This window comes from Manis javanica, chromosome 7 (genome assembly GCF_040802235.1).
Source record: "Manis javanica isolate MJ-LG chromosome 7, MJ_LKY, whole genome shotgun sequence".
In the NCBI taxonomy this organism is placed as follows: domain Eukaryota; kingdom Metazoa; phylum Chordata; class Mammalia; order Pholidota; family Manidae; genus Manis; species Manis javanica.
The window spans coordinates 64,278,877-64,300,166 of NC_133162.1; the positions used below are offsets into that span (position 1 = coordinate 64,278,877).

Genomic DNA, 21,290 nt, shown 5'->3' on the forward strand with positions numbered 1-21,290 from the left:
TGGATTAAAGACTTGAATGTAAGTCATGAAACCATAAAACTCTTAGAAGACAACATAGGCAAACATCTCTTGAATATAAGCATAAGCAACTTCTTCCTGAACCCATCTCCTCGAGAAAGGGAAACAAAAGCAAAAATGAACTCATGGGACTACATCAAACTAAAAAGTTTTTGTATGGCAAAGGACACCATCAACAAAACAAAAAGGCATCCTACAGTATGGGAGAATATATTTGTAAATGACATATCTGACAAGGGGTTAACATCCAAAATAAATAAAGAATTTACACACCTTAGCACCCAAAAAGCAAATAACCTGATTAACAAATGCACAGAGGATATGAAGAGACAGTTCTCCAGAGAAATTCAGATGGCCAACAGACACATGAAAAGATGCTCCACATCACTAATTATCAGGGAAATGCAAATTAAAACCACGATGGGATATCACCTCACACCAGTAAGGATGGCCAGCATCAAAAAGACTAAGAACAACAAATGCTGGCGAGGATGGGGAGAAAGGGGAACCCTCCTACACTGCTGGTGGAAATGTAAGCTAGTTCAACCACTGTGGAAAGCAATATGAAGGTTCCTCTAAAAACTTAAAATAGAAATACCATTTGACCCCGGAATCCCACTCCTTCGAATATACCCAAAGAATACAATTTCTCAGATTCAAAAAGGCTTATGCACCCGTATGTTCATCGCAGCACTTTATACAATAGCCAAGACATGGAAGCAACCGAAGTGTCCATCAGTAGATGAATGGATAAAGAAGATGCGGTACATATACACAATGGAATACTATTTGGCCATAAGAAAGAAACAAATCCTACCATTTGCAACAACATGGATGGAGCTGGAGGACATTATGCTCAGTGAAATAAGCCAGGTTGAGAAAGACAAATGCCAAATGATTTCCCTCATTTGTGCAGTAGAACAATGAGGCAAAACTGAAGGAATAAAATGGCAGCAGACTCAGAGACTCCAAGAATGAACTAGTGGTTACCAAAGGGGAGGGGTGTGGGAGGGTGGGTGGGGAGGGAGAGAGAGGGGGACTGAGGGGTATTATGTTTAGTACACATGGTGTGGGGGATCACGGGGAGAACAGTGTAGCACAGAGAAGGCACATAGTGGATCTCTGGCAACTTGCTGCACTGATGGACAGTGACTGCATTGGGGTCTTGGTGGGGACTTGATAATATGGGTAAATGTAGTAACCACATTGTTTTTTCATGTGAAACCTTCATAAGACTGTATATCAATCATACTTTAATAAAAATTTTTTTTTTAAATAGGGGAAGAAACCTCCTAGCTAATGTCATATTTAATGGCAAAAAAGTACACCTTCCTCCTTAGACTAGGATCAAAGAAAGGATGTATGCTTCTGCCATATCTATTCCATACTACTGAGTGAAATGATGTGAAATAGATTGGTTAATTTTGCATGTTATTATGTATTATATGTATTATTAAATAGTAATAAGAATAAATTTAACAGAAGAAATGTAAGACTTCTAAAAATTAAAAAAAAATAAAAATAATAATAGCAAAAAAAAAATCACAGAGGAATAAAAAAGGTACACTAAAACATAAAGATAACCTAAGCTTCCATGTTAAGGAATGAAGGAAAAAAGAGCAAAATAAAATCAAAGCAGGCAGAAGAAAGGATATAAAACACTAAAGCAAAAATCAATGAAATAAAAAACAGAAAAACAATGGATACAATCAATGAAGTTAAAAAGTAGCTCTTTGAAGACACAAATTACCAAAATCAGGAAGAAAGAGGGGACATCTTTATAAACCTTACAGAAATTTAAGAGTTATAAGGGAATATTATGAACAACTTTATCCCAACAGATTAGATAATTTATATGAAAGGGGAAAATTCCTAGGAAGATGCAAATTCTTAGTAAGATACAGATTCATAAAAACAAATTAAATTCCTAGAAAGACAAAATTAACCCTTCTCCCAAAATAGAAAATCTAAATAGGCCTATAACAAATAAAGGAATTGAATTAGTAATTAAAAGTTTCTCCATAAACAGAAGGTCCATTTGACTTTACTGGTAAATCTGAACAAATATTTAAAGAAAAAGTAACAGCAATCACTTGCATATATTTACAGAAAATACAGGGGGATATACTTCCTAACTTATTCCTTGAGACCAGTGTTACCCTGATACAAATATAAGTGAAAAGAAGACCACAAATATCCCTCATGGACATGAGTATAAAACTCTTTTGCAAAATATTAGCAAACCAAATTAAACAGCATATCAACTGAATATCTGAAAATCAACTAATGCAATACACCATATTAACAGAATAATATAAAAACTACATGATCACCTCAGTAGGCATAGAAAAACATTTGAAAAAATCTAATACACACTCTTCATAGAAACCCTGAACAAACTAGATATAAAAGGGAATGTAACCTCATAAAGGATATCTACAAAAATCCTGAAGAAAACACCATGCTTAATAACTGAATACTTTTCCTCCTAAGATTTGAAACAAGACAAGGATGTCCAGTCTTATAATTTCTACTCAATACTGTATTCAAGATTCTGGCCTGTTCAAGAGAAAAAAGATGTAAAAGCATCTAGTAAGCAAATCCAAAAAGGTATAAGTAAACTTGTTTTTATTCACAGATAACATATACTACATGTAAAAATTTCTAATGTATCCACCCACCCAAAACATCTATTAGAATAAATGATTTAGCAAAGTTGCAGGACACAAGATCAACGTAAAACAGTAGTGGTACTAATGCCACTTCATTTCTAGGTGCTTTTCCTGTCCTTCAGCTAAGAGACTTTTCTGATCTCCAAAGATTGGTACCATAATCATTCATTTAAAAAGACAAGGGATAATTCAGATGTTAGAAATTCAGTTTTATAAAATTACTACCTGAAAACTAGTATTCCCCATTCTCATGTTTGCAGAGCCTGTGCAGAGACATGAACAATTGTCAAAATTATCATTACCAACAGCTGGTCTATGGCATATTTAGAGGCCAGTGGCAACATTAAACATCTTCCCCCACATTCCCAAACACAGGCTTCTGAAAGAGTCTGTGATCTCTTTGTGAGTCTTACCTTTCTGTATGTAGGTTTCAGTGGCTGCAGAACATCCCCAAAAGTTTTGCCTGTTGGTGCTCTGTCCACAGCATTAGGAATTAATGGGAGCATCAGTTGTTTGAAAAATGGAGGCTCAGGACCACTGCTCAGGTTGGCTACTGTGTCCTGAAACAGAGCGTTTGCTTAAGAAGCACACCACACAGAGTCTAAGACCATTTTCCAAGGCCCCCAACCCCAGAAATGCCTTCATTAAAGAAAACACGTATACACACACACACACACACGCACACACACACACTCCAAGAGCTAACGACTTTAACAAAATGTGACAAGAACCATGCTAAAACGTGAGTCTCAATGTCCATAACTTACACTTTTGTCACTAGAAGAAAATTTTGGTCATAGGCAACATACTTCACTCCTCCAGGCAGTATTGTAGTCCAGTGATCAGAGCATGAGCTTGGAAGCATGCTACACAGCTTTAGATTCTGGGACAGCCATTGTTTAATTGTGTGCCTTTGGACAGGAGCCTAACATATAAGCCTTTGTAACATGACACTAAAACTATTCTTTAAATTTTAAAAAATGTAGAGCCTTTATCCAGAGTCATTACCAAGTTTTTTCCCTCTAAATTTGAGAACTGTGCCAATTAAAAGAATATACTAGGTATATTTTTAATTTAAAAGTTAAGATCAGACTATATCTTGACTGGCTTAATCTGTTTTTCACAAAATTTGCCACCTTCAATAGTATCATCAAAATGCTAATCTCAAATTTTACATAGCCCTTCATATGTATTTAATGTGCCATAACCCTCACTTTAATCTTTACAACAACCACATAATCTGTTATCCTTCCTATTTTGCAAATGAGAAAATAGGCTTGGAGATAGTCAGTGTTTTTTTTTTTTCAAGATTCCATAGCTGTCTTAGATGTATGACCATAAAATTGGATATGAACAAATTTCCACAAAATGAATCTCATTTTTCTCCCTACACATCATTATAAAATTTAAAGAATCTATTTTCCTGGGAGGAGATAACGACCTATGATTGTATTGAAAGTTAACAGCAGTTTAACTCTAGGGACGGATTGTAGGTTTACACTTTTCTGTATAATCTGAGTATTCTACAAATAGTTATAGCTTTTATGATGAAAAATAAAAATAGTCCTACTTTGAAAAAAAAAGTATCAGAGCTAAAACTGAGAGGAACATTACGATAGACAATAATCAGGTAATTAAGATATACCCTAAGTAAACACCTTCTGCTAAAACTTCAAACACACAATCAGCAAGTAATTACATGGAGGCATATGATATTGCCAATATTCAACTATTTTGCCCTAAAGAAACAGAAATTTTATTCGTTCCAATTTAATATATCCAAGCTCTTACTTGAAAAGGGCATTATTGTCTTTGCTATTCTACAATTTATTCACAACTTTTATTGGGGCTTATATGGTATTATGTTAAGGATCTGCTTATTATTTTAGGCTCTTTACCCTGCTTGTGGAGTAATCCTCTGACACTAGAGCACAGCTTCGTTAATAACTGTATCACAAAGGAAGATTTCCACAAGTGGAACTCCTTTAAGTAAACTTGTTTAGGTATACATAATTTAAGTAGATACAATGTGTACATCTACCCAGTACTGTTATACTTCATTAGATTGAAGCCCCTATTGATGATAACAACTATTGTTAGCTTTTAACCACCAAGAAAGAAAAATATGCTACTAATTATAATTCTTCTCATTAGAAGATATATCCCAGTTTCAGGGATGTTATAATACAGTGATTGGGCATCTCACAGTTGATGACTCACCCAACTTGTGAAATGATTGGAGAGACTCTGGACAGGATTAGAGAATATTGCTTTCATTCCCAGTAACAGTTATAGTAAGCCTGGTCATTTATCACCTCTGCACCTATTTCCTCATCTGAAAAATGGGAAGAAAGGATGCCTCCATACTTCACGTGATGATTGTGAGGATAATATGAGACGGTATGTATGAAAAGCTGTCACCACCGTAAGATCTGAACTGAATCTAAATATATTACCAGTTTCATTTCTTAGAGATACCACATAGCTATAACTTTTTAATGTAAATTTTTACAAAGAAACCAAACCCTCAAAGCTAAAGTTCATAGCTTTGCTTCCTTGCATCTCCCCACGCCTGAGACACACATGCCCACAGTGTTTGGTTACCGTTGCAATGGCCTTAGCAAGGACTCTAAAGAGCTTGATGTACGCAGACAGAGTATGCGGCCCATAAATCGTGGATGCTGCCTCATACCGCTGAACCTGCAGGAGAGGCAGAGCAGAGTGGCACACTGTGCAGCATATGTCAATCCATTTAAAGAGATGCTGTATCTTAGGTGAGGTGTGACTGACTCTTGGACATCTACCCTAATTCAAACCCATGTACTATTGTATAGCAACTGTTCTTCAATAAAAACAATAAAAAATAAAAAAAGATTAATTATGGCAAAGGAAGGTAGGCATTTCCACTTACCAGCTTAAGTAAATGGCTCCCACCAATTACTTAAAGGCACTACTTAAAGACAGTGGGTTTTCTTGGTTTATGCCATTTGGACAGTCAGTCCATTTAATCCAAAAGAGAGTAACAGCTCCCAGGCTTATGTCTATCTTAGTACTTGCAACATAATGTTTTCCCCCAAGGGGTATAACAAGGGAGGAAAAAAAACCAGGAAAAATGATAGTCTTAGTAATTCCTGGATAAACAGGGTCTGGAGAGGGCATTTAACCCATCATAGTTATAAATAGAACCAAATACATCTCCTTTACCTGAGTTACAAGCCTCTGTTTATTCCATGGGAACCTCAAACTCATCAAATCTAAAACGGAACTTGCCACTCCAAGTATACCAGCTTTCTTCACGGCCTTCTCCATCTCGGTGAGTGCCTTCCCCCTAGTCTCCCATGCTGGGATCACCCGGCAGCCAACTTAAACACCCCTCTCTCCCCCTCATCCTATTTGTAAGCCTCCAAGTCATCATTCCTTAAAATCTCTTGAATTCTTTCATTTTCCTCTGTCTCTACTGCTTTTACCTCAGTCAAACCCATAGCTCTCACCAGATGGTAACAAAGCTCCCTCATTGGTTCTCCACCTCCATGCTTGTCCTTACAGTTCATTTTCTGCACTGCCATTTTAATGACCTTCCTAAATTACAAATTTGATCAGAACGTTCCTTTCTTTGAATTCTACTGCAGTTCCCCAAAACCTTCCTTTTTGAGTCAAAGCTCTGCAGCATAGCGTAACATCTCTATTAACGAACCCCTGCCTCCTACTGGTATCCCATCTCCTCAGGACGGGCATTCCATGGCACTCAACTAATTATGGCCCCTTAAATGTACTACATCAGCCCCCCTGACCTTTGCATACATAGTTCCCTATATAGAACACCTTCCCTAACTTTTATTTGCCTAATTAGCCCTTTCTCATTCTCAAGAATTCAGACAGATATTACCTCTTCCCAATTATCTGTCAGTCCCCATCCTCAAATACACAGGCTAGATTGGTACTTTCTCTTTATTTTCATATCACCTCGTGCAGCATCCCTTTCACAGAAATGTAATAATCTGCCTTCTTCTCTGTCTTTCACTACACTATAAATTCTAGTAGTTTTGAGGGCAGGGACAGATTCTTGTTCATTCTTATGCCCAGATAGTGGCTAATACAGTATCTATTACAATCCATTATCTGTTTAATGAATGAGTGAATCGATTAATTAGCTAATTAATTAATACTAATCCTCGCAGCAGCATGTCTCTGAACCAGGAGCCAAGTCAACAGGAGTTCCTAACCTGATGTGAACCATGGACTCCTTTGGCAGTTCTGTTGAAGTCTATGGACCCCTCTCAGAGTAATGCTTCCAAATGCATAAAAAAAGTACATGGGTTGACAAAGGAAATTGATGCCATTGAAATAAAGTAATTAGAAAATAATAAAGCAGTTTTGCAATAAAGTAATGTTGGGCTTCTTTATTATGCTAGTGAATAACAAGATTTAGGAGCAGATCTAATCACTACCGTGATTTTAAAACAGCTATGAGAGAAAAAGATATTTCCAAATCTGCAATAACTGTATATGATATGAAAAATATCTGCGATTCTTACTGATGTCAAAGTCAGAGGTGCTGCTAATATTATTGCTGTTTGTTGTGTGCATTCACAACTGAGGGAAATGTTAAATCATGGCTATAGAAAAATGAAAAAAATGGATAAATGAAAAATTATCCCACCCAGATTTACCCCAATTAAGAAGCTTTATTCAACAGGATTTCATAGAAGGCAGGAACCTTCAGTAAAATCAACAGAGGGCAACAGGCAGTTTCTACAGCTGGTATCACTGACAATTTGTCAAGGTATTACAAGGCCATTTGCATGCCTCAGTAAGGACCACCAAGATCTATCAGCAGATACATTAGAAGCCATTAACTGCAGTACTCAAGACTGTCTTCACGTTTTTAACTACTATTGCTAAAAGATACTTGTGCTACTTTCTGTACTATTTATAAACAATGAAACATTATTAGCCCACAGTCTCCCCTAAATTCTCTAGGACTCTGTTTCTTCATGTACATCATGAATATACTACTACTCCACCCCAGGGCTTATTGTGAGGACTACTTAAAACCACATTTGCAAGATGCTTAGCTAGGGCATTCAATAGCTATTGAGTAGGGGTGTTCCCAGGTTCTACAGAAACTGAAGGCACCAAGAGAAACACGGTAGAGTTATGAATGTTGTATGTTACAACCCAAGCTTATTACCAGTGGCCCTTACAAAACGATTTATTTCAGGGAAAGTGAAAGTCAGTGAGACTAGAATTCTGACCTGAGTTTGGAAAAGGTAAACCTAGCACTTCCAAATACAGCCTTTGGCTTATCATTATCTTACCTGCTTTACAAAATCATGTCTCAGGAACATCATTAAAGAATTCTAGAAAGAAAACCTGCATTTGACCCAGCAGTCTTGACTAGGGTATAATGCATTTAAGTGATGAGAACCTTTTACTTTACCTGGTACTCTTCATAGGTGGTAATGTAATGTGTATAGACATTGCATAGACCTGAAATAACAACAGTCATATTCTGCATTCCATAAGTTGCAAATTCCTGGAGGGAGGAAAGTAAGGCCCATAAAATTACTCATCTTAAAGTATATTATCATCTCAGTTATAGTTAACATACAATCACAGATGTGAATCATTAGTGTAAGGTGTTTCTCTTAACAATATTCTTCCTCATGATCAAAACTCCCTGGGAATGCAGAGGTACCAAAGAGTCCTTGATAAAAAGTTAGGGTCATAACTCTGCACTGGGATTGGGCAAGGTAATGGATCCATGAATATCTTAATGATTGCATTTGCAGAAGTACAATCTTATTACTAAAATACAGATATTTTATCTATTTCTAAAAATATGTAATGGGAGGATATTAGCTAACCACAGTGGTGATTTGCAGCTCCACATAGCGAGACATTTGTTGATTACGTCATTTTTGAACCATTTACAATACTTCCTAAATATAAAGAAAATCATAAATATAGGTAAAACACAAAATTTCCAACATATGTTAGATTTATTTAGAAAGGACTTCAGATATTAAAGTACTTAGGTGTTATTTATGATTCAATTAAAAAATGATCAATTTTAAATTATTTATACATAAATACCAATAAAACATTTTTAACCTGACTTACATTTTTTAACCCTCTTTTACATTTTGTAGTTTGTTCTTAAACCACCAATATTTCATATTCACCTCTAGCCATTATTTTCAAGAAGTGTGAAACTCTAGTCATCTCAGCAAAGGTTAATTAAAAGGTATCAGATCATAGGGATAGGGAATTCTTTTATCTTCACCAAGTATAAATGCATAGATATTTTATTTCACTTTTAACTTACTGCTTGAACTGCCTCCCGAAATCTTCGTCCAGACATGGTCCTGAGTCAAGAACACAGAAATACCTAAGTGTCTCCTTTCCAGAATGTAGGCAAAATACATGGGAAGACTTGTAGTGAAAGCCAGAAGGTTACTCTGCTTCATCATGCAAGAGTAAAGTAGGTAGGAACTCTAATGAGAATGCAAAAGTTTCTTTCCTGTCTTACGTTCAAAACAAATCCTAAACTGAAAATAGGCAACTTGAAGGAGGGAAATAGAATCAATAAATATCACTGGCAAATGATCACAATAATTTTCTGTTACTGATTCAATAAAATATATTGATTACATCCTATGTTAATAAGAGCTGAGGCATGTAGAGAGTGCACTGCTCCTCTCCACAAAAAACTTTGCATTTCAGTCATTCACTTCATCCTTCAATAAAACACTGAGCCCCTACTATACACCAGGCCCATTTCTAAGTGCTAAGGATTCAACAGTATGGAGCTTACATTCTACAGAGGGAAGATGGTCAATAAGCAAATAAAGAGTGAGATGACAGTAAGTGCTCTGGGGAATACAAAGTAGGGTAAGGATGACAGGGAGCAGGGGGGCCACAGGAGAGATGGTGTTGGTGGTGACGGTAGCACTGATGCTGAAGTGTGGTGCTGGACGTGGTAGGGGGGGAAGACAATGGTATACAGCACAAGCCAGACTGGCATCTCTGTTAGAGATCTGAGCAGAGAATGGCAAGAATAAAAGAGCTGGCCATGGGGATAAGTGGAGGGTAAAAGTTTCAGGCTGAAGGAACAGTAAGTCCAAAGGCCCTAAGACAGAAGCCGGCTTGATAGTCTGGCATTAACAGTGAAGCCAAGGTGGTTGAAAGTGGAGTGAGAAAGGGGAAGATTGATAGGAAATCAGATCAGAGAAGCTGCTGAGAAGATCACATAGGGCCCAGGAGGATACTGCAAGGCTCTGAGGATGAACCTGGGGTTAGCTGGGAAGCCCCTGGGGGTTTTGAGCAGCGACATGATTTAACGTGCGTTTTATAGGGATTGCTGTGGCTGCAGTGTTGAGATAAGTGAGGGAGAAAGCAAGAAGGCAAGACAGGAGGTGACTGCAGCGATCTAGGGAGAGACAGCAGTGGCTTAGCCCAGGGCTGAGTGACAGACAATATTGGGTAGAATGTACAGAATTTGCTGAAGGACTGAAGGTGGGGAAAATTGAGTAAGAGAGAAGTCAAGGATGACTCCAAGATTTTGGGCCTGAGCAACTGGAAAGATACAAAATTGCTGCTTAATAGGGTAGGAAAGACTATACACAAATCAGCTCTGAAATACTCTTCAAGGCTTTTATACCTAAACTAACTGTTTCAAGTACCTGTATTTTAATATTTTTCAAGTCTTTCCACAAACATAATAATTCACTGCATTATAATAATTGGGAATGAGAAGCTTTCAAATGTTTATGTTTGCTTCAAGTTACCTACTAGTAATAGTCATAGATTTACTCTCCAGAGGCCCCACCACGAGGGTGGGACTCTTTGTCACTGCTGCCAAGCATAGTACAGTAAGAGACAAAGGAGTCAGTACAGAATCATTGCCCGTGATAAGAAGCGATTCCAACAGAGATACAGACATCATAATTACATTTTTAACTACAAAAAAAAAAAAAAAAAAGAACTTACGTAAACTCCCCAGGGATGGCAGTTATGGCCACAGGCCCAAGGGTAATAATCTGAACATCAACAATATCTGGGTGCCAGGGATGAGGTTTGGACAACTAAGAACCCAAAATATGAAAGCTGTGTTAGGACTATTACTCTTTCTATGGCCGAGAGACAGATTATGCTCACAGAAGTTCCTTTATTAAAGGATTTTAAATGTTTCTAACTGTTTTTGGTGTTTTATCCTACTGACATAGATTTTCTTTCTCATTCTTGACATGGTATTAAATATTCTACCTGGTCATAACATATGACTCTGAACTGCCAGTGCCCCATTTACCCGGACTTAGATTCTCAACAATGAAATTTTTGGTGGATTTGTCATTGTGGAATCACAATGTGTAACAGATAACCAAGAGTTCTTCTAAAGTACCATGACTATCCTTATACAAAAGGAATAAGGAATTCCATTATTTGGAATAGCTTAATTTTAATGATTTCTCTTTTTACTCTAACAGCGCTCTCAATTTTCAGTTACCAAATCTTGCCTTACTTTCGAAGTTCTCTCCAAGAGAATCTATCCTTTTCCATACTCAGATTAGTGTACAGTCTTTCCCTCTATTTCTTCCTTTCCTCTCTTTCTTCTTCCTAAAGAAGTTTAACTGATTTATTAGGGAAAAAAAACCTTTAAAAAATTTTTTTCTACTTGAACAATTCATATTATGAACACTGGCATGACTTTCTGACATTTAGAGTGTGAAAATCCATATTCCGAAGGAGTAATAAAAGAATATTGCTGTGGCTAGTAATCTTGCCTCAGTTGTGCAAAAATTGAGATATGAATAAACATGTTCCATATTATACGACCTGAGATGTTTTTCTCTGCAGAGAATTCTGTATGAACTCCTGTCCTAGTCTACATAAGTGAATCCTAAATAAGACAAATATTATTCTTATTCTTCTTTTTCCACTGTTCTGCTTCAGATGTTTATCATAAATTCTAAGTGAGAATATATAATAATCATACCATTTATTCCTTGGATTTTGATTCCTAGCATCTGTCATTTTAATATTAAAAGTCTGATATGGGAATATCAGACTAAGACCTCCCATGTCAACAGAGAGATACAAGTCATAAATGACAAATCATAAATTTAAAAATAACAATATACTAATTTCACCATGATAATCAAAATGCATTACCTCTCCCGTATGAAGAAGGATTGGCTTTGGTTTCTGACATTCTTTGATTTCTTCAGATGGCTTGCCCAGGATCTGATCCCGAATAGTCTCCAAAAATGGACTCCCTACTGTTGTCCCTATTAGGAATGCTATGATTAATCTGATTCCAACCTTCTGAAAAGTGTTGAAATTTTGACAATGCTTTTAGGAGTGTCAGATATTTTATTAAGGTTGTTGTTCAACAATGCCAAACAGTTTGAATAATAGAAGAGATAAAACTTCTTGCGCATCCTAAAATAGGAGCCAATATTTAATTAGATACTCAGTGTGGCGGATAGAATAAAAGAATACATTTTGTTCAATATCCTTAAAGTTTTATTTCTATTGCCCTTCCTTATCCACATTGCAAATAAAAACAATGTGATATAATTAATTGTAGATCTGTAAACTTAAGTCACCTCTTTCCCACTTTAAAAACTAAAAATGACACCAACTTGAAGTACCAGTTGTTTGGCTTTTGGTCCCTGAAAGAGTCTTTGTTGAATCCCCACTTAATTATCTAAACATACACACACACACACACACACACACACACACACACACACACACACACAGAGTGAAAAACAAAAACCAAGCCGAAAATCCACAATCTGGGGGAAAGTTATATCAACTAGAAAATCTATAAATGTATAATCTCTAATTCCATTAGGAAAACATAATTATAAATATATGGACTTAATACATTAATCAGAACTGACAGAAATGAAGATGATCAACAATAATAATTCCAACTGTAGCAAATCACTTTCAATAATAAATAATAAATAATTCACAAGATCAACAGGGAAATAGAAAACTTAAACAACACTAGAAGCCACATAGACCTAACAGATACCTATACAGCACCCCATCCAACAGCATAATACATATCCTTCTCAAATGCATGTGGAACATTATTGAGGATAGACAATGTGCTGGCCATAAAACAAACCCGAATAAACTTCAAAGGATATAAATAATATAAAGTCTGATTTCTAACTGTAATGTAATGACATTAGAAGAAAGTAACAGAAGAAAATTTGGGAAACTCACAAATAAGTGGAGATTAAGCAACATCATCATAAACAGTGGATGGTAAAGGAAGAAATCAAAATAAAATATTAAACTACATTCAGATCAATGCAAATGAAGATACCAAAATTTATGGGATACAATGAAGGTAGTTCTCAGAGGGAATTTATAGCCTTCAATGCTCATATTAATAAAGAAGGGGGAGTGACATCAGTAAGATGGCAGGGTAGAAAATACCAGCCTTCATTCCTCCAACAAAAAAACAACAATTAGACAGTTACCCACAAATGAAAAGAGCCCACAAGAGGGCTCAAGAATCCAATTCAAAATCTACAGCAACACTGTAGAGGAAAAAAATGCCAGAATAACCACAAAGAAAGGATCACTGGGGAGATTAACTTAGCTGGGATATCTCAAGACAGCTAGCAACAAAGAGGAAAGGCAGACACTATCGGTACCAGCCACACAGCCAGTGTCACCACCGTCCCCAGCAGCCCTGCATGGCAGCCTCCCTGCAGTCTCCATGGTGGAGAACCCTGTATGTTTGCTGGCACAGACCCTGGCAGCCTGCTCCACAGAGCAATCAGCAGCTTTTGTGACTGAGGTGGCCAGTGGCCGCTGCCACCACAGACCCCTTGCAGAGAGACACTGCTGCTTTTCTTCCGTGAGCTGCTGCTGGTGCGCCCGCCACCTTGGGACCATGGCTGTCAGCACCCACCCCTACCCCATGCCTCTGACCCCAGAGCCCTCAGCTGCTCCATGCACATCCATGTTTCAGCCCCCAGCTCTGTGGCCACACTGTGGATACCTGTGCTCCAGTCCCAGGATCTGCAGCACCTCAGCATGGACCTCCATCTCAGGCACTGGAGCCACCACTGCTGGGTGCTATCCATTGTCCTAGACCCCAGAGGCACTGTTCTCTGCAAATACATGGACTCCAGTCCCCCATTCCATGGCTGTTCCATGTGCCCAATGTCGTTAGGCACAGAACCACTATCACTACTGGCAAGTTGGTGCCCTGGCTCCTGGAGCTGCTCTTGCTGCATGGAACACCCACATTCCAGATATCAGGCCTGTCCCTGCTCCATGGGCACACGTTCATGCATGAGACAGCAGGGCCACCACCATTACACGGGCACCTGTGAGTCAAAGCTAGCACCACCGTCAGCCGAGAGAGCCCTCACAGGAGAGGGCTGAGCAGGAGAAAAGGAGATCAGGTGGTTCCTGAAGCCTTCACCAGTGAAGATCCCAAAGATCCCGTGGCCCCTGTAACCTTGGCCTTTGAGGACACGCACAGTCTTCACCTATGGTGGCAAAGCTGCACGGAGACCATGCTACCTGGCCTGCCCTGTAGCTGGAACTGCGGCAGCTCACCCAGCCAATGTCCCTGCTCCCACCCATAGATGAAACCCGGTTGTAAAGCTGGAAGAGATCAGTGTTCTATCAACTGCAGACAGAATTCAAGGCTATTAGAGCCAACAACAATCAAGGGACAAACTGTATAGGAAGGGGACCTGGGACCACATGCTTTAGGCTCCTAAAAGCTTCTGCCCTGAGGAACCTTGGCTTCAATAAAGGAATTAGGAAAGAAACACTAATAACCAGATAGGAGAGCCAGCTCATAGTGTGGAAGGTACAGTGACAACCCCACCCTGCACTGTCCCCCAACTCTCCCCAGCCCCAGACCAATTTAACATTATTTGTACACCTACTGAAATGAAAAGAGAAGTTGTCTCCGATTCTGTTCAAATCACTAGAAAGCTAAGTTGCAAAGGACACTTATCCCTGGGAAATCTAGCTGCCCTATAAATCTGGAAAACCACCACACCACCAAGATTAAAAATAAAAATAGTGAAGTATTGGCTGCATCCAAACCCTTTGGAACCCTGAAGCTTCAGAACCCAGAGCCACAGATTTCATCAGATGGCACCTTACCCTGTGTAAAATTGAGGGTCCCAAATCCGTCAATTGTGCCAGCTGCAAAACTGTAGCCCAGTGCTGGTTTACACGTTTTTGCCTTAAGGAAAGATTTTAAACAAAAACCAGAAGTTGAACTTAAAGAAAATAATGAGATCAGCCCACAGCTTTACCCAGTATGACTCAGAAACACTTACGGTGTGTGTAGAATTGATCCAAATGGTGACATCTGTCATATTAACCCACTGATGAGCTGAAGCCAGTGGTCCGGTTACCTCCTGGGAGGCAGAGGCATATAGTTCCTAGAAAACCCACCCAGGTTTACTGTTATGAGCAAAAAAGTGAAAATAAACAGTACCAATTGTACCCAATATGTACCAATTTGGAATAGCATCTCTCAGCCAAGTTTTGTTTTGCTGGCTGCTTAGAAATAGCCTCTGCACACATGGATCTCTCTACCAACCACAGCAGCCTCCCAGAAGCTTGAGACTATTGACCTGTGTGTCTAGTCCCTACAAATATGAAATTCTAGTGATACAGGCTGTGGCACAAAAAGGTCCCAATCTCACTCAAAAGACAGTCAAGAAAATTTAAGATTAGGAGTAGATGGCCCAAATTAATGTCTGTGCCCGAATGAGACTATACCCTTGGGCATTCTCACGGAGTTTCCCCCCCCCCCAAATCCTAGGGCCTTCTGGCAGAGTGTGTGCCAAAGGGTGGCTTGAAAGACTTCAATCTCCATTTATCTGTTGCAGCTGCCCCACCCACACCCACACTTTGTTTTTTGTTAATATGGTCAATTGATACTTTTTCAATTTTATAGGAACTGTGAGCCAAAATGTGTTTAAAAATGTTTGTTTTTATTGTATCATAGCTACAGGCAAATCCTGCTCAAGTCCCTTTGCCTGACACCTAACCATTTCCACTCTATCTCTAGTTTCAACAGCCACAAGGGAGCTCTTAAGATAAGTCGTCAGTAACACCAGCTGCAAACTGCCTTCCCTGCTGAAAACGGAAGTTGTACCCTGACAAGAAGGGAATCCAGAATGTGGGACAAATCTCTATGGCTCGCAGGCCTAGAATGGTACAAAATTTCTGACACCAAACTGTGTCATGGGTGCACACCCTAAATAGAATCTGTTAACTTAGAACAATCCACTGATAATACCACAGTAATTAAAAAGAAACTGCAGCAATTAGGCTGGCTGGTATCTGATGTTTTTAAGGGTGCTTTTGTTCTTTCTTAATTGCTCCTGAAACATTTTAGAGCCCTTGGAAAAAATATTTAACACACACACACACACACACACACACACACAAAGGCATGCAGCAAAGGTCTGAGTAAGCTATAAAAAGAAGGGATTTAACTATCTTTATCAGAGATATCCCAACTCCAGGTCATCTTTCATCTGTTCAATCAGAAATCTGTCTCCACAGGAGCTGGTGCAAAATACAGGGGGAAAATGGAAGGTAAAATTTAGGAAAGGAAGGAGGGTGAGTAACTCATAGTAATCTCTGGGACACAAGATTCTCTCCTCCTCAGAAAACATTTTAAAAAGAAAAGAAAAAATATAAGATGGATGATCTTTGCCATTAAGAAGAAATGTAGGAACTAATTTGAATCTAAATTGCAAGAGCCAGGAGTTGTGCTCAGCTTTGCCTTGTCACTGAAGGAAAAGCTTAGAAATGGTCAGGTGACAGCAGGCAAAGGCCTGAGATGACTTCCAAGAATTTGAATCAGTCCGGTCCTATCTGACAACCATGTTAATTGAAAACCTCACAATCCATTATCCCACTGTCCAAGGCAAGCCCTCCGGATTACTTGGTTTTAAAGGCACTTCCTTTATGAAGTCAAACCAAGCAGTCAGAGAGACACCCCTGTGTGGCCTGTGAAAGCCACCTTCCTAACTGAACGTGAACAGCATTCAGTCCTCCAGACTTGAGCTCTTGCTGCTCTTACAGTAATTGTAAAGCATCACTGTAAAGGACAGTGTGTCTGGGTTTTAAAGGACAATTTTAAATGAAGATGAAAGAGGTTGGGCCACAGCTTACCTTTGCTCTCTGATAAATGGTCTGCCCTATAATCTGTGCGCTGTCAACCATATCCCGTCCAGGCCCCATAGCAATACACGTGCTACCCTGGAAAATGAGACAAGATGTGTTCTTAAAGAAATAAGTAGTTAGCTTAAGGAATGCAAAATTACACGTGAGTCTAAGCAAATGTACTTTTAAAGTCTCATTCTAGCATTTCTTTTCAGATATTTTCTCAGATTATAAAAAACAGATATACACGAAATGGAGCAGTGAATATCTTTAGAAATCATCTATTCTGGCACCTTACTTTTAAAAATAAGGAATCTGAGGCTCAGATGGGTTAGAGGATTTGTCAGAGATTGTATAGATAGATAATATCTGAGCTAAAACCTAGGCCAGCTCTCCATTTGCTGCACATCTTTTTGTTTGCTGGTTCCTGCCTATAGCTCTCACTCATGACCGCCTTAAATGGACACTAAGTTAAAATTATATTGGGACAACTAGCTGACCTTCTAGGAAAAAAATCATTAAATAAATTTGGCTCTATACTTTTTTCATCAGAAAGGTTTGAGAGGGATTATATACTTAAATATTATGAATGAAACCAAAAAAGAAAATACTAATGAATATATTTTTAATACTGAAGGGTGTGGAAATACCCTTCTAAAAATTATGTAGGACAGGCTTAATAAATCTGACAACTTAAACATTTTGAACACCCAGGTACAGAAAACCAACACATAAGTAAGGATAAAAAACAACTGATAACTGAGGTGAAGGGGGACCCTGTACTGTTTATGGAAAATGATTTTAATATGTTAGGAGCTGTAATATTTTAGGAGCTTAAAAAAGTCAATAAGAAAAAAAATCTTTATGACCTTTGGATTCATCCATATTGATTTGGGTTTTCTCTTATTTGCAGTGAAAGCATTCTATGTGTGTCTCAAAGAATCGTCACACTGTACACTTTTTAAATTATACATTTATATGTCAATTGTATCTCAACAAAACTAGAAAAAAAGAAAAGAAAAGAAAAAAAGCACCCTAATGGATACACAATAGAATACAGATGAAATAGGTAATTCACAAAAAAAGAAATGCAAGTGGTCAGTCAACATTAAAATATCTTTAAGCTCATGAATAATTAAATGTAAGTCTAAATTACAAAGAGAGAACTACATGTTATGTTGACAAAAACTGAAGATTGAGAAACCTGGTGTCCCTGAGAGTTTAGAAAAACTGTGTCCCGTGTCCTGAGGGAGGAAATGTGAGTGGCACCTCTAGGCAATGTGCAGTTTAAGTTAGATGCACTTTCTCTCTGACAGCAAACTCACTGGTAAGAATTTGTCCTAAGGTGAAACTCATACACAGATGAAAATATGCACAGTGGCCACAGAAGGCAAAGGAAGGGAAAAAAAGAAAGGAGAGAAGGCGCGAAGGACAAAAGAAGGGAGGGAAGAAAACACTCATCAGTAGGGGATTAGTTAACTGAATTACAGTACTTAAAATTGAAAATTACTGAGTTAACTTGATGCTTTGAAGTATATTTACTAGAAATAAGGAAGCAGGTTCTAGAAGGGCATTACAATATGATCCCATTGAGGTAAATTGCATGTGCATGGATGTGCATGGATGCATAGAAAGGTATTTGAAACAATGTTCATTAAAATTTGAACAGGTTAACTGTGGGGTGAGGAGGTGCCCCTTTACATGTTTTGTTTTAGGAACTTTTCAATATTATCTGAATTTTTAACAAGCATAGATCATTTTTGAAGAAAATACCATGAAAGGTATTTTCTAAATTAGAAAACAATTTTGTTAAGAAACCACAATGAAGCAGAAGACATGGCAACATCACCCATTTACCTTCCCCTTTCTAAGTGAATCCTGATTTTGAGAAAGCCATCTCTCTCCTTGCAGTCAATGATCCCACTCCTAATTCCAATAAGTCTAAGGCAATCAAGTTAATTCCTTGTGCCCTGCCAAAGATTGGTCAGGAACCCCAGTTTAAGTCAATCAACGTGTGCTATTTCCCCAGCAACTGCTACGGTCCAGGGATAGATATGAGACAGAAATGGAACCAATCAGACTGAAAAGAATTTTTAATCCATGGTTAGAGAAACTTGCTCTCTCCTCTGTAAATGGGGAAAAAAGCCATACAGCTTCTTCACTGCTGACCACCACCTTGCAAATATGAGGAAAGCCAACACATGGAGAATAATAGAGAGAAACAGAATTCTGTTGTGGGTGGGGGTATGATTTTGTTGTAATGTTTTCTGTTTATGAAGTAAAGTAAGCTCACTGTAGAAAATATGCAAAAAAAATGTATAAATAGAATTAAATAATAAAAAGCACTTAAAATACTGCCAAAAAGAGCAAACCATGGTTAACAGTGTGTTTCACTTTGTTTTCTTATTGCATTTATTTTCAAAACTGCAATCATAATGAATACTCAATATTAAAGCCTAATTTTCTTAGTTAACACTGTGTATTATGAACTTGGTCCAACCTTAAGTATTCCAACATAAGACATTAAGATGGTGTAGAATATTCTATCACAAATAAGTATCATAACTTGTTTAACCATTTCATTTATGAATTTTGGAATTTGAAGTCATCTTAAAATCTAATGTGAAGTAATAATGTGTGAAAATTTTGCAAATGAAGGGTAACGAAGGTTTTATATATAATAGAAACGTATAATTGTGAAAACTATATTGCTCATTGGGTGGGGGTGATTGGAATCAGTAGCCCAGACAATAGTGTTTAGTAAGTGTAATATCACAGGTGAAATGTTCTATAAACACAACGAATTAAAAACCCACAAACTAGTATCTGCTGTTCATGTCAAAGTTGAAACAATATAAATGAAAATGGGGGGCAGGAGGCAGTTCAATAAATAACAGTACAACCCTACTTGTTCTCTTTAAAACTTACCACACAGACCTACATATGTTCCTAAAAGATTTCCAAGCCAATTTAGTCAAACTCCAAACCAATAAAAAAAATCAACAAAGTTAAAAAATTTTATTTATGAGTGCATAGACAAATTGGAAGAGGTGTGAGAGTAGTAACTTCCGGAAAGGAGAGAGGGCAGGGCGGGTGGGGAGGCAAGCAGGGACTTTCGCTTTTCATTGCTTCTACGCTTCCCATGTTTGAGCTTTTACAGCATGTTGTTTTTGTTTGTAGTTTTATAAGAAAAGAAAAAGAGTTTTGACCTTTGCATTATTTAAAGACCCTATAGACTCTATAATCAGTGAGAAATGTTTCAGGCAGGCAGTTTTTGAACTAACATGTGATGTCAGAAATGCCAAGGCAAAATGTTTTAGACTGTCCAAGTTTAGGGAAGGGTATTTAATCTCTGATACTTACTGAACTGTCTCACCATTCAAAACACTTAACAGTCAATCAGATGGAACACTCTAATTTCACCCAATCAAAATTTAGTGGATGCTTTTGAGAAGAGCAAATGCTAGCAATAATAGGCTAATATATACCTGAGGAAGGCATAATTGTAAATTAATGGTGACTCTTTAAACAGAAAATGTACACAAGATGCAAAACAAAGAATCCATATAATAATTACCTACCCCACCAATGGGGCAAGAGCTATTGGCATTATCACAAGATTCTCCAGTGTTGATGCAATGTGGGCCAAGAATATTGGGGGACACATCTCCCAGGTTTGATGAAGCAAATGCTGCTACATATGGTCCCTGCCAAAAGAAACACCCAATTGCATTTTATTCTTATTTCCCATAATGACTTTCATTAAAAATGCAAACATTCAGTCCATTCTGGTGAACTATTCAAATTCACATTCATGCAATACATGAGATATACAATATTCTGAGAATGTTTTATTTCTGAAAAGGCTCACATTGCAGTCAGCATACATATTACTATTCATGATATTTCAATTATCAGTAAAGCTGTTTCAAGAAGGAGAGTTTCTAATTTGTGCCTCAGACAGAAACATTTCGACAAGAAACAGCATGCGACAACAAATTATAAAATGCTGACCAATCAATCTAGTCTTTGGTATGGTAACTGGGGCTCAGAGATCCATGTTTCCTTTTAAAATAAATGTATCTTATTGGCTCAAAAAGAAAAGAGCCAATCCAGATTTTCCTGTTGCAAAGCTGAACCTAAATATACCACCCACCATCCAGACCGGCCCTCTGCATTTTCTCCATTTCTTTATCCTAAAGTAACAACACAAAACCCTTTAGACTGGTACAAGACCTTAACATGAACCCAACTGGTCTGCCATTCCACAATAAATGTCCTACATTTTCTTAGGGAAAGAGATAAGCAAGTATTAGAGATCATTTCTTGTTTTATACCAGAAAGATCATTTAACTCAAACTAGCATCTAGCCAGTGATGATAAATGGGAACATCCTTTCTTTTCCCTAACATAGAG

General features: G+C 37.8%; 1 protein-coding gene across 28 annotated transcripts in view; it reads right to left on the bottom strand.

Annotated features, from left to right (window-relative positions):
* LOC108396673 (putative neutral ceramidase C) overlaps nt 1–21,290 on the bottom strand; it is a 100,478-nt gene that overhangs the window by 19,316 nt on the left and 59,872 nt on the right. For 27 of the 28 annotated variants that reach the window (XM_073241063.1, XM_073241062.1, XM_073241060.1 and 24 more), the window contains 10 exons: nt 20,456–20,581; nt 16,884–16,970; nt 15,029–15,133; nt 14,850–14,931; nt 11,865–11,980; nt 10,683–10,777; nt 9,019–9,058; nt 8,131–8,226; nt 5,295–5,390; nt 3,104–3,250 (listed from right to left, as the gene is read on the bottom strand). In XM_073241063.1, coding sequence (XP_073097164.1) covers nt 3,104–3,250; nt 5,295–5,390; nt 8,131–8,226; nt 9,019–9,058; nt 10,683–10,777; nt 11,865–11,980; nt 14,850–14,931; nt 15,029–15,133; nt 16,884–16,970; nt 20,456–20,581 — 990 coding nt within the window. Of the gene's footprint in view, nt 1–3,103; nt 3,251–5,294; nt 5,391–8,130; nt 8,227–9,018; nt 9,059–10,682; nt 10,778–11,864; nt 11,981–14,849; nt 14,932–15,028; nt 15,134–16,883; nt 16,971–20,455; nt 20,582–21,290 lie in introns of those variants that run through there. The other variant, XM_017659627.3, reaches the window with a different exon arrangement.